The sequence below is a fragment of the Globicephala melas genome, chromosome 11 (assembly GCF_963455315.2).
Source record: "Globicephala melas chromosome 11, mGloMel1.2, whole genome shotgun sequence".
NCBI lineage: Eukaryota > Metazoa > Chordata > Mammalia > Artiodactyla > Delphinidae > Globicephala > Globicephala melas.
In genome coordinates, this window is record NC_083324.2 from 27,707,103 (window position 1) to 27,721,629 (window position 14,527).

A 14,527-nucleotide genomic window follows, 5' to 3' on the forward strand; every position below is an offset into this window, starting at 1 on the left:
TGCCTTTGGCAGGTTTCTGGAATGTGGCACCAAGGTAGCACTCGACAGCAAAATCCGATTACCCCAGCGTGGCAAATCTTCCATCCACCACATTCAGATCGTCTGCAGAGTAATATTCCCATCACAGGTGTCCAAAGGACACTCACATTTGAAATATAAAGCAGGGCCACCGGTAGAGAAATTCTGAATGGTAACAACAAGCACACCATCTATACTGGGGGAGTAGAGAGGTGGGGGTGAAAAGTTGTGTACAGATAATATCACTGGTACACAAGTCTGTCCTGAGCAGCTGCTCAAATGGTTGAATCAAGGTACAGGAGAAGGTAGCTGCTATAAGGCCCAAAGAACCGTTTGTGGGGACATTATGGAAAAGAGCCCAAAGCTGGGAATCACTGTGCTGAGTGAGTGGGAAACAATTCTAAGAACAAATCAAGCCAGCCCAAAGCAATCGGCCATGAATAATCTCAGACAAATGCTGGTTTGGAAAAGGAAATGGATCCCCGAAGTTGTATGTGCCGCCAGTTAGGTTGGGAAAAAAAAAAAAAAAGGCAACTCAATGACCCACAACATGGATGGGACCAAAGGACAGATAATGAAGTCATTTTAGCTCAGCATGAGGGCTTCAGGCAGCCAAGGCTCCTGAAGGGATTACTAACAGTGGTTTGTAGTGCCATCCTTGGCTACAAAGGGATCATTTCAAAGAGAGAGAGAGAGAGAGAGGGAGAGTTAGTTTTAATGGGTTGGGTTATAAGAATTGAAAAATAAGATAAGAAAAATATCTTTAGCAACAACGGAATCCCAGGTAGCACTAGGCACAAATGTAATGTAACACCTAGGGATTTATTTTCAGATCAAACAGTGGGGCATAGCAAGGCATTCCTGCTACTTCCATCAATGATCTATAACTGCTATTTGCATAATAGTGATTAAGAGGGAAGGAGCTTTTGCACCAGCAATGTTGAAAATGTGGTATTTCATATTTGTGGACCCCAAGTGACAGGTGAGGTAGGTAAAGGGAAGCAGGAGGATCAAACTGCTGGTCTGATGCACAAAGGGATAAGATGGTGTTCATCTGTATTCTAATATAATAACTAATATTAACAAAGCAAATTCTCAAGGAAGATAAGGATTTTATTTTCATTTATACATTTGGCACAGTGCTGTCCAATAGAACTTTCTATAATGATAGAATGTTCTCTATCTTTGCTGCCTGATATGATAGCCACTAGCCATATATTACTGAACACTTGAAATGTGGCTAGTACCAATACTACTGAAAGTGATCTATAGATTCAATGACATCCTTATGAAAATTCCAATGGTATTTTTCACAGAAATAGTCAAAACAATACTAGAATTCCTATGGAACCACAAAAGACCCTGAGAAACCAAAGCCACCCTTTGAAAGGAGAACAGAGCTGGAAGTGTTACACTTCCTGATTTCAAATTATACTACAAAGCTATAGTAATCAAGACAGTATGGAACTGGCACAAAAATAAACACATCAACCAGTGGAATAGAATCTAGAGCCCAGAAACAAACCCATGCATATTCGGTCAACTAATATTTGACAAAGGAGGCAAGAATACTCAATGGGAAAAAGATAGTCTCGTCGATAAACGGTGCTGGAAAAATGCAACATCCACCTTCAAAGAATGAAGTTGGACCACTACCTTACATTCCTCAGAAAAATTAATTTGAAATGGATTAAAGACTTAAAATCTAAGACCTGAAACTATTAAACTCCTAGAAGAAAACATAGGGGAAAAGCTCCTTGGCATTGGCCATGGCAATGATAATTTGGATATGACACCAAAAGCACACGCAACAAAAGTAAAAACAGATGAGACTCACCAAACTCAAAAGCTGGGCACCGCAAAAGAAACAACCAATAAAATGAAATGGCAAAATGGTATACATCAATTATATCTTAATAAACCTGGAAAAATAAATAGAGGTGACCCTCACCCACACCCCAGAAAAATCCAGAGATCTCAATGTGGGTCTCCTCTGCTTCAAACCCTGCAAACACGCAACCTAAGAAAGCGGAAAAGAAAACGATATGTGGCTAGTAAAACTGAGGGAGCGAATTTTAATCTTACTTACTTTTAATCAATTAAAATTTAAATTTGAATATAGCCACATGTGGCTAGTGGCCACTATAGTAAAACAGATTTCTAAAAGTTCATGCTGCATCCTTCACATGGACTGACCCATTTAATCCTTATAACCCTATGAGACTGATACAATTTTGTTATCTATATATATATTTTTAATTTTTATCCTAGCATATTAAAAAAAAATTTTAAAGCACAAAGTGATTAGGTAGTTTGTCCCAAATCACACAGCTAGTAAAGCAAGTGGTCAGTTCTCAAACCAAGGGCCAATTCCAAAGCTCTCACTCAGCTATACGTTCTCTGTAGCAACATACACTACTAAAGGAGCAACTCGTGGTTAAGGTAAAGACCAGAGACCCAGAAACATTTCATATTGTTCCACAGACAAGTAAAGAAGACACAGTCTACCTGTTTTCCCTGTGTTTTTCATCCAGGTTTTGTTGGAAGACTCATTGTCAAAGCCATCAAGTTGCAGGTCCTGGTACTCTTCACCGACACGTGCATGCTGGTCTGAAATGTCTATAGGTGACTGGTGATGGCCCCCACAGCTGACACTAGACGTGACCCAGTGCTCAGGACCGTAGGCACCTGTTAAAAGAAAACAAGACTTCAATCCTTATGGTTCAAGGGTCAGGGATAAAATGAGTATGATGCACGAAAGTCAAGCACTGCATCTCCCAAGGTTAACATTTTCTACATGTCCCCACCCTAAAGATGTCAGTGCATTGGAAGACTATCAATCCAAGCCATTTGCTTGATAGGGCAAGAAAATTTGAGAAAAAAGTTACTTAAGATAGTTTTGCTTCTTGATTTGTAATCAAACATTTGCTAACTTTATCCGTAATCAGATTAAGGGAGTTGAGCAGAAGGGCCGTCAGAGTTGTTCACATTTTTTAAAAATTTTAAAATAATTTTCCTGAAATAAACAGAGCATTTATTCACAAGAAAACACCTTAATCAATTTACTATGTTCTGCTATTGTGAACAGTACACTAAACACAAGTTTCTTCTAGGTTCCTAGGAATTTTTGAACTGGAAAAGGAAAAGAATTAAAAATTAAAAGTAACACAACACTGGAATGAGAGTCATTACAATTAATGTGGGCAATGAGGCAGGGTTTTCCTATGGCTAATTGTGAGATTTTTCAATTTAGCCAGTTTGAACACATGTATATTAAGGCACTCACTTCTCTTTCTCAACCCCTCACTCTCACAGGAAATGGGGGTATAAAGTTACCGTCAGACTAGAATCAGCATTCATATAAATAAAAACTTTTGGGGGAACATATGCTACAGGAAAAGAGGAAGAGAATGTAGCTGTAACACATAACCCTAATGGACACCAATCAGGCATAGATAGAGAAAACACACTGCAACAACTGCATCTCTGCCCTATTCAGAAATTATATATCTGGGGGTGATGTCTACTAAGTTGATAACAAGCTCTGAAATTTGTCTGCGCCCTACCTTTAACCTTCTTGACATGACAAAGTGGAAGTATTCAGCTGGAAAAAACATCTTTTGCTAGAAAGATTAAGATAAATCTCTTTTTGAGAGTCAGATATAGAATAAGTCTAAACGGTATAATTAAAATTTTTTTAAATTTTATATTGGAGTATAGTTGATTTACCATGTTGCATTAGTTTCAGGTGTACAGCAAGGTGATTCAGTTATACACATACATATAACTATCTTTTTCAGGCTGTTTTCCCATATGGGTTATTATAGAATATTGAGGAGAGTTCCCTGTGCTATACAGTAGGTCTTTGTTGATTATCTACTTTATATACAGTAGTGTGTGTAAACTGTATAATTTTTAGAAGATAAAATTTAGGCTTCCCAAACAATAAAGTTTAGTGTATGTATAAACAAACATATACATATACTTGTATTCCTAGGTTTTTTTAGCTTTAAATTCCTTCACATATCAAATAAAGGAGGATGAATGGCCAAAGTGACTTTAGGAGAGCAACCCATCCATGAACCCATATTTTTCTGCCTCACTCTACACCTAGCCCTGTATGATGGAAGACACAAGGACACCTTAACATAGGTCTCCCTCCTACTAAGTCCACACCTGTGCCCAATCCTCCACCACACACACTCCCTGGCCACGGATTTCCCCATGCCCCTAAGTCTGACACAGCTCACAGCTGATATAAACAGTGGTACCATGAAAAAAGCAGCAACAACAGAAAATCTTTTCAGTCACAGTAATGGAAACTTCACGGCTGCAAGGGCAACTGATGAAGCTCCCCTAAAAATGATTCATATGCTTGCTATCTGGCAAACAGCTCAGCCTCACTCTATGCCTGTGTCATTTTCCCTAATCCTTATCTCCTGCAGTAAGATAAAAGAGACTATCAGAAAGAACATGTTCGCTGATTGGCAAAGATTTAGCAAAACCTCTGGGCACTTATCAAAATCACTTATAAGCGCCATAACACTTTCTAGAAAAAGTTAACATCGCCATTTGCTTTACTGCAGGACTCCAACTAAATTAGGAATTGTCAAGGGCTTTTCCCTCATGTCATTTCACCTCTTGGTCAAATTCCCTAAGACTGCATGAGATGAGTCATAAAGGAACAGAGTGTGCATTTGCATAGGTTGGAGCCAAACTTTATTTTCATCTTGCATCAATATATTTGAAGAAAAAAAGGAGGGGAAAGGGGACAGAAGGCTCCAATTATCCTGTCTGCTCTAAATTTTCTTACAGATGCCAAAAGGATCCATTGAAAAATGGAATAAAGTGCTTGTTGACATATTTGATAGTTGACCATAATGTAAATTCTGGCTAGCTGCAATTGGGCCTGTATGCTTGAATTATGGAAACTAACGTTTTAATGGTGTGTGTGTGTGTGTGTGTGTGTGTGTGTGTGTGTGTGTGTGTGTGTGTGTAACGCCTTTCAGAAACTCAGTACTATAACAAAATTGCACTCAATGGAAAAAAATGCATGGTGAAAATCAATCCAAACACATATGACTCCAAAGAAATAAGAATGCAAGCCATCATTTGTAAAAACACATAGACAACTGGTAGTTATTCTACTGATTAAAAAAAATACTCTTTAAGCTCTGATAAGTACTTGCCATTCATATTATTTCTCATAACCTGCCAGACATGGGTGAAATATAATTTAGCCCTCTATAAATATATAATCAGGGTTCATACCAGTGAGATTCATTTATTCACTGGTAACAATCTGAAGATTTAAGCCGACTCCATGCTTGCTTTCACACCTCTACCCAATATATGTTCAAGTGCAATTTTAATTGAAACTGATCTTCCACTTCAGATTTTAAATTAATTCTTCTCTGGAGTGCTTCATGCTCCAGACACCCTTGCCTTGCAAAAACCTCTGTGTCATTAGTGGTGGAAACAGAACACTTTTTCTAAGCTTGCAGGTATTGATTACCTATTCTCACACTGAAGCACCACTGCCATTCCACACTGTATAAATCTCTTCAGGGTTAAGACACTTTATAAAGGACTGAGAATTATACCATTAATCATTTTCAGTTGCACAAGTCTCATAGCATTGAAGCTTTGTTTTTCAGAACTTTGAATAAATGCCTTTAAGTTAAAAACATGACACTAAAAAAACACTGTGGTTAACTGAAACCTAGTTTTGAAGGAGGGAAAACAATCAGCAAGAAGCCTTCCTCTCTCAGGTCTGACATTATCCATATAAACTAAGAAGAGAAAGTCATGTGCATTTTAGTGCCCTCTTAGCAACTCTTTCTTAGAATACTTGCATTTTGGCATCTGGACCCATTTTGACCTACTCAGCAACTCTGACATGGCAACCTACTACGCAAGGCTACCTTCTCAAAAAGGGAGGCATGGGGCTCAGGGGTAGAAACCACAGGGCAGTTTGTCTGCCAAGAGTAACTTCCCGTTCACCTGTTGACAGTCCGGAAGGAATGAGATTTTTTTTTTTTTAAGATTTATTTTATTATTTATTTATTTATTTTCTTTATTTTTGGCTGCATCGGGTCTTAGCTGTTGCACGTGGGATCTTCACTGAGGCATGCAGGATCTTTCGTTGTGGCACACGGGCTCATTAGTTGTGGCGCACGGGCTTAGTTGTCCCGAGGCATGTGGGATCTTAGTTCCCCGACCAGGGATCGAACCCGCATCCCCTGCATTGGAAGGCAGATTCTCAACCACTGGACCACCAGGGAAATCCCCAGGAATGAGATCTTGATGGAGACATACCGCCAACATATTAGTACCAAGGGAACTAGCACTGATTCTCTTTCAATCTAGAATGAAAAGTATTTGCTTTTTAATGCATTTAGTGAATGTATCTGAAATTCCTGGCTGAAGGAATTTCAAGGTCAAGGAATTCCTTGACCTCAGTGTAAAATATCCCCTTGTCAGGGAGGCTTCCGTGAGAGATGCACTGGGTTCTATACTATCCCAGCAATGGGTTCTTGTTTTCCTATGGACATTTTACCACAAATGTAATTTATTGTTTACTCCTTAGTGTCTGGCTTCCCCACCAGCTCATTACTCTATGAGAACAGGCTCCTTCCCCGTCTTGTTCAAGTTTATTCCAATGTCTAGCACAGAACCCTACAGACACTGAGTTCCTAGTATACATATTTTTGGCACAAATACATGAATTGGAAGATGAGATTAAAGAGTCTTCCACAGTTCTATCTTCTAATGACACTACAACATGTTTTCTGTGCATTACTTTGGTTTTAATTTTACACTTTTATCTGCTGACTTCTTCCAAAGTCTTTCTCATTTCCTGGTCTCAAGACTAAGGATGTCAACTTCAGAAGTAAATACTCCTTTCTTTCATCATTATTATGTTACATTAATCTGAACAGTGATAAAGTAATATAAACTGCAAAGACAGGATCGATCCATGCGCATGACAGAATCTGTGTGCAAATTCAACAAGCCCACCAAAGGCAATTATGGTTTTTAAAAGAAAGGAGTATGATAGAACTTTGCTTTCAAAAGCCTTTGGGGAAACACGATTATGTTTAAGACTCTCTTATTTTTCCGATGCTTTAACAGAGCTCTCTAATCAAAGAAGGTCAATCAAGAAGGAAAATTAGTCTTGTGCATAAATTCACCACCACAGTCATTTCAATATTGACTCAACACCTGCTCAGTACCAGCGCCTCAGTGCTAAGAAATGGTGGCCAGGCGGCAGAGCTGCCACAGTTCCCTTGGGCGACTTAAGCTGCCTATGGCTCTGTCTTCTCATCTGTACAATGCGGAAAATCGGTGGTGTCATTGTCCAAGGGTGGTTATGAGGATTAGATGAGATAATCCACATAAAGTACCTAGAACAGTATCAAACAATAGAAACTCAGTAAGCGGTGGCCGCTGTGATTAGTGTCACTGTTATTATGTTACAAAATGTGCAGCAACCCCTCCAGAATGTGACTATATAATGGAGGAAACAACCCTGCAGTCCAGCCAATGACTAAGGCAGGTGGAAGCAGGCATTCTGCGGTACCAAAAGAGAGAGGAGGGGCCCTCACCTGCCTGAGGACACACCTTCCAGAGAAGGTGACACTTGAAGGGAGTCATTCCCTGAAGTGCAGAGAAATTTACTAGGTCCAAGTGTTTCCCATGTGGGCAGAGGACAAGAATCACAAGTACAGGTGAGCCCTTTAGGAGGTGAAGTTTAATCCTAGCACCCACCACATTTAGGGACTAGCTTCCCAGAAATGAAGTAAAAATAAAGAGGAAAAAGGCAACTTCCCAGTGGAGAAGCCTGACCTGTATATAGCCAAGCGATGAAGGTCAACCTCCCCTTCGATATCATGGATTATCATGCACATCCTGATAGGATGTGATAAGAAGCCTGCATTACCACTGTGGGATTCTTTCTAAAAATCCATAATCCCAACCACCAGGAAAACATCAGACAAACCCAAACTGAGGAACATTCTGTAAGATACTTGGCCGATATTCCCCCAAAACGTTGAGGTCATGACAAACAAGGAAACACTACAAAAAACTGTCTCAGACTGAAGATTTAGGAGCCGAGACAGAAAATGCAATGTGGTATCTGAGACTGAATGATGGAACCAAACATGGAAATTAGTGAGAAAACCCATGAGCTCTGAATAAAGGTTGGAAGAAAGAGGAAGACATATTTATGAAACTCACAGATGCCAAATAAAATCTAAGTTTTGTTAAGTGGGTTACATATTTTTTAAATATTTATTTATTTGGTTGCACTAGGTCTTAGTTGCAGCAGGCGGGCTCCTTAGTTGCGGCACGTGGGATCTAGTTCCCTGACCAGGTATTGAACCCGGGCCCCCTGCATTGGGAGTGCGGAATCTTAACCACTGCGCCAACAGGGAAGTCCCAAGTGGGTTACATTTTAATATCCGGATTTTACGGCTTTACTATTATGTACTTGAGGGTAGGTCTATGGCCTAACAGACGAAGGAGATGGGCACTGATTTACAGATAATGCTGGGGTTGTTCTCATATCCTCTTTACAAGAAAGAAATCTGTACAGAGCAATGCCAAAGGAAGAGAGGTGGCCTAAAGAAAGCATAGCAAGCTCGTGAATGATATTTCATTATTTAAGGTTATATAACAACCTTTTAAAATTGGAGAAATTCACCTTACAAAATTATCATTAAAGAACAACATTATTAGCTTAAATTATGGCTCATCTGTGCATTAAAAGAACCCACTTCCACCTCCTTGGTGTACCATTAATAAGTCACTGTATTTTTCTCATTTTGAGATGTTACAATTCAGTACATTAGCACCAGGAAGACATATTTCTACAGCAGGGTGAATAAATCACACAACTGGAGATTAATTCCAACTGGCCTGTTTCAGGTAGACAATTTCCCACGTGAAAATAATGGCAAATACTGTAAATCTGGGCCCACGTCTGAGATCCCGCTTGACATTCAGCGTTTAAGGCCAATTTAACCCAAAGAACTTGGTTGCCATGCATAAATTCTGAACCAAAACTAAGTTACTGTGTTCAAAGGAAAATCAAATAAAAATCTGAGAGACACATCTCAATCTCTCGCCCCCCACCTCCAGCCATATTACTTGAAAATCTAAGATAAGCAAATATAATTGGTTAGCAACAAGACTTTTCTATAGTTTAAGTAAATCATCTCGCTTCAGTGTAGTTCACTATTAATACCTGACCTGAGAAAAAGAGATAAAAGTGCTCTCTTTAGGGGGATTCCCTGGTGGCGCAGTGGTTAAGAATCCGCCTGCCAATGCAGGGGACACAGGTTTGAGCCCTGGCCCGGGAAGATCCCACATGCCGCGGAGCAAATAAGCCCCTGCGCCACAACTACTGAGTCTGCGCTCTAGAGCCCCAAAACCACAACTACTGAGCCCACGTGCCACAACTACTGAAGCCCACGTGCCAAGAGCCTGTGCTCCGCAACAAGAGAAGCCACCGCAATGAGAAGCCTGCGCACTGCAACGAAGAGTAGCCCCCGTTCGCCACAACTAGAGAAAGCCCGTGCACAGCAACGAAGACCCAACACAGCCAAAAAAAAAAAAAAAAAAAAAAAAAAAAAAATGCTATCTTTAAAGCATATAAATCATACTTTTGTCTAAAAGCAAGGAATTTCAAATGTCTATGATTTGTATTCCAAACAATGGTTTCTTTAAATACATAGGAGGTTCTTTGGAGAAAACAAGCATACACCTTGAATTTATTTTACCATAATATATCCACATAATGATTTCTATTCACTAATGAAAAGCCATTAAAAATAATGAATTCTGTCTAAATCTAATTAAAAACAAAACTGATATACATGTTATGTGCTGCTTCTAGTCAAATATGCTTATTAATGCCTCCCTCAAGGAATTTATATTAAAAACATTACCTGGATCCAGCGTGATTACCCTGCATCTTGGTGTCTACTTTTAACCAACAGCAACAATCCAAAAATAGGTGTATTCATTTTTTAACCTAACATTATAATTAATGCTCTTTCTCCCAAATCTAAAACACATCTTAAACTATTCCATTTTTTAATTAAAAAGCGTTATGGGACTTAACTTACAATTCTTTTGCATTTTCTACTCCTGGTAGCTAATTACCTTTTGTGCGTTTATTGTTGTATATGTGAAAAATGGAAAACGTGCTTTTTAAAAAACATTCATATTGCTGATCTCCACTGTTTTCATTTTATTCATGTATAAGTATGAATTTGTTTAGCATTATTAACAGGAATTTTCAAATTTTTAAGCCAGTTAAGAAAACATAAATTTACCTTACAGATAATAAAATAGTTCGGCAAATTTTTTGTTTTTAAATTTTAGGTATAAAAACTTCATTCCTCCATTTCACATCAATGATGTGTTTTAAGGTAACTATCAATATCTAACCACAATACAAGAAATAATATCAGACAGTAACACCAGAAATGGGCACTACTTTACTCATTTTTTAATACCAAGTGTTATTTGTTTAACTTCCCAGAACCTTTATTTTAGGACTAGATGTTTAAAATTAATTTCAAGTGTGGAACAGCATGAATCTCTACATTACAGGTCCCAGATTCTCATCCTTATCCTGAAGGTCTCTCTGAAGCCTATTTTACTATTCTAAAAAGTGAGGGTATTACAAAGAGTGGAGATGCCAATCATGATTACCGGGGAATTCTAAGCCACAGGCCTCCAGGCTGAGTAGAGGCTCATAAGGACGGACTGACTGACTCGACTAACCGATTGACTGACTAGTAATGTCTGCATGGGTGTGTGAGATGACAGTAGAAAAGCACACACCATGAGCATAAATGTAATTCACAGACGAGAAGATTCTAAAGGTCTTTCCAAGAAAACGGCTGTAACTCTGCATGTTTGCACGCAGCTCGGATTAAAAACTGTTAATTTTCAAGCGCAATCCACCCACATCCAAACATGCAAGGAAACTTTTTACTACTGACTGGGATGGTTTATCCACTTAAAATCTAACTAATATTGTTTAAAGTTGGGCCAACTTTATTTTTGTTTCTTGTAAATACCACATAAAATTGCTTAAAAAAGGCATCTGAGCAATCAACAAAAAAGTCACAATTTTTACCGTCCAATGCGAAACATCTCAAGTGTTTATAAACTGTAAGTTGGTTCTGGACCTGAAGTCTTCAACCTTCAAGTCAAGTACGTCTTCAAGCAATCAACACTCATCATATGACAAAGATCTTTTCTTTCAGAATTCTGACTGTCCCCATAAAACAATATAAACAGTCATCCAGGGATAAGAAGGTCACATGGCATAGTGGAAAAAGTACTCGGTAAGGAGACCAGCCACTCAAGTTCTAGTTCAAGGGTGGCAAATGAGCTTTAACTCACACATTAGCTCCATATGATCGTATGATTACTTATGAATAAAAACAAGACCAATTACCAATGTCTGTCAAGAGTGCCAGAGGGGCCCATGGTGACGGCCATGTCACGAATTTGCTCTTCATTCCAGTTTCAACTCTAAAAAGTGGAGCTGAATGTGGCAGTGGTCAAGTCTTATAATGATTCAATTTCCTTACACACAAATTACCAGATTATATCAGATCAATTTTAAAATTCCAAAGAGTTCTAAATACTACAAGAAGTCTTCCTGTAACACCTGGAAGAATCAAACAGGCATGTTAAATTTTGTTGATATTCTAGCTAACATTCACCCTCATTAGATACATTCGTGAGAGTAACCAAAAGGACGCGGTGAGGATTAAAGAAATTATTATATACAGAGCACATCCGCCAGCACTCGGCACATACTAACAGTGCTGAATAAACATGATTATCTATACTTTCTTCTGGGAACCACAACCGAACCCTAAATTCTGGATGGTGTGACCCTGCTCCTGGTTCCAGAAATAGCACCTGATTCGTCGTCTGGCTGTTTAATCCCATCCTCCTTCACAAGAGATTGACTCAGGAAGGGGCGTTAAGCCAGGACTAAACCAATGAGCACGGGGGATTTCTCTGGCCAATGGGAATGGTTTAGGTTGATACTACTCAAAAGCAGGCTCCAGACTTTTGTTCAGAGGCTGAAGGAAGAACCTACCGTCTTCCCTGAATGGGAATGAAGAGGAGGCAGGGAAAGGACTGACTTGGAACCAAGAGGGAATCAGCTGGAGACCAAAGCTGACAAGGAAAAAGGTGTGTGCGGGGATCAGGGGTGGGGGGTGGGGGTAGGACCTGACCAAACAAATGCTGAAATTCAAATTTTATCTCTAGACTTCTGAATTTTAAGTGTCTTTGTATTCAAAACAGCTTGAGTAGACTTTCTGCTATTTGTGACCCAAAAAATATAGGTGATCATCAGAATGTTAGTTTGAAAATACCAACCGTTAAATCATTCAATGCTTTCTACATGCATCACTAGGATGAAAATGTCAAATTACAAAGATAAAAATCAGGAACGCATACTGATGGAATATATAAGGATAACATCTACTGATTCCCCTTCCTTCCTTTCCTCTTTCCCTAGAGGAGAGGATAGACTTGGGTAAGGGTTTAAAGATCTCATTTAGACAAGAGGGCAGGGTACGGGCCCTGAAATCCCTGGCTGTAAATTTACACCCTTGGTAACGCAGAGGTCACAGGACAGGAACCCCTGAAAGTCTTAATGGGGACAGTGGCCTCTCCCTGAAGTCTTCTGCCTCAGAAGCAAGCCACAACACAAGTTACTACACACGGAAGACTTGCCGAAGTGACGATGCAACATTCCCAAAGGTCAGAGTTGCTTCTCCAGGAGGGAAACAAAGCAGACAGTTAGGGCCTAGTTCAGTCTGGTTCAGACAATGCTGGGACTTCCTGTCTTTGAGTAGGAGGCCTTTTTCACACCATTGCTATTGTCAGTACCACGCCCCACAAAGGGCTGTGGAATATAACCTGCGTCAGCTCAGGAGACATCCCAATCGCAAGCAGAAAAAAGGGAAAAATTCCCAGACAGAATTCAGGAGTTTGGTGTTTGCAAGGAATACGAGGGTACAGACCAACCCCCTGACCTCAGGGCTGAGAGGAAAAGAACAAGAAATTTAAAACCGTTTTATGAGGCGCTCACTCAACAGCTGAGGGGCCTGGGGTGGAGCGGGTGTGTGGGGCTGGGAAGCACTTCAGAGGGTACAGACAGGATGATTAACACCCTTCCTGCGACAACTATAAGAGGAGGAATGCACGCCCCCAAATGTATTAACTATTAAATGCTATCTGGGGAAATGTCTAGACATAAAGCGCCACAGTTATGAGGTAAAGCCAAAGCAGCATGATGGATTCTGTCTTTCCGACACACTGTGAAGAGTTCGCTTTAACTTATACTTTTTTCTATTTCAATAAATTTACAGCGTGCAGAACTTCCAATAAAGGGGATCTATAAAGAAAATGGGAGAAATTAGCAGAAGCGACAGTGATAAAAAGAACACTAACTCCCTTCATTTCATCAGATCAGAGGAGTCTCTGCTAACCTATCTATTTAAAATAGTCCCCTCATCCATGCTCTATTTCCTTGACCTCGTGTATTTCTCTTTCTAGTATATGGTCCATGAGAAAATTAACTCCATGACGTCAGATACTTGCCTACTTGGTTCACGCGGTACACAGAAGGTACTCAATAAATAAATATCTGCTCAAAAGGGCTAGGATTAAGGTGAGGCACTCACCAAAAACTCAGTCATCAAAATAAATAATATCTCAATGAAGTATTTTAAGGTTTAACGTAAACACAAAAACCTATGATGAGCAAAATATAAAAACTTTAACGATATTCAGTTAACAGTCCTGTGCAAAGTCATCCTGGAGTCTGAGGCAAAAGGAAAAGCCAGCAATCACAAATATTGCACTAAAATAGAATTCCTCTTGATTGCTGAGTTTTTTGACACCCTAGTCCCAGCTCTGCGATAAACGACTAAGTGACATTTAATAGTATACAGCCATAAAGTGACATCAATGAGGAAGGCATCATCCACTTGAAGGATATTCAACAATGTGCCAGGCAGTGCGATGAAAGCTTCTTATATTTTATCTTCTTTGATCCTTTCAACAACTCGTGTCAAGTATATACTAGTTTCTCCATTTCTCAGATAAAGAAATTGAGGCTCAGAAGCTAGGAAACTTGCATTCACATAGTAAGTGACAGACCACTGAGTCAATTCCAGACCTACGGGACTAACCCATGCTACAGAACAAGAGTTTGCCAACTATAGCATGTGGGTCGCCCACAGCCCACCATGTGTGTTCGTAAATGAAGTTTTATTGGAACACAGACACATGTATTCAAGTATGCATTACCTATGATTGTTTCTGTGCTGTAACTCCAGAGTTAAACACTTGTAAAAGAGACAAAAAAAAAAAAAACTTAAAATATTTACCATCTGGCCTTTTGTTTACAGTATGAAAGAACTGGCGATAATGTAAATATCCAACAGTAAGGACTTGC

General features: G+C 39.5%; 1 protein-coding gene across 5 annotated transcripts in view; it reads right to left on the reverse strand.

Moving 5' to 3' along the window:
• PTPRG (protein tyrosine phosphatase receptor type G) overlaps window positions 1–14,527 on the reverse strand; it is a 733,896-nt gene that overhangs the window by 305,603 nt on the left and 413,766 nt on the right. For all 5 annotated transcript variants that reach the window (XM_030867610.2, XM_030867608.2, XM_060307591.1 and 2 more), the window contains exon 3: window positions 2,527–2,706. In XM_030867610.2, coding sequence (XP_030723470.1) covers window positions 2,527–2,706 — 180 coding nt within the window. The remainder of the gene's footprint in view (window positions 1–2,526; window positions 2,707–14,527) is intronic.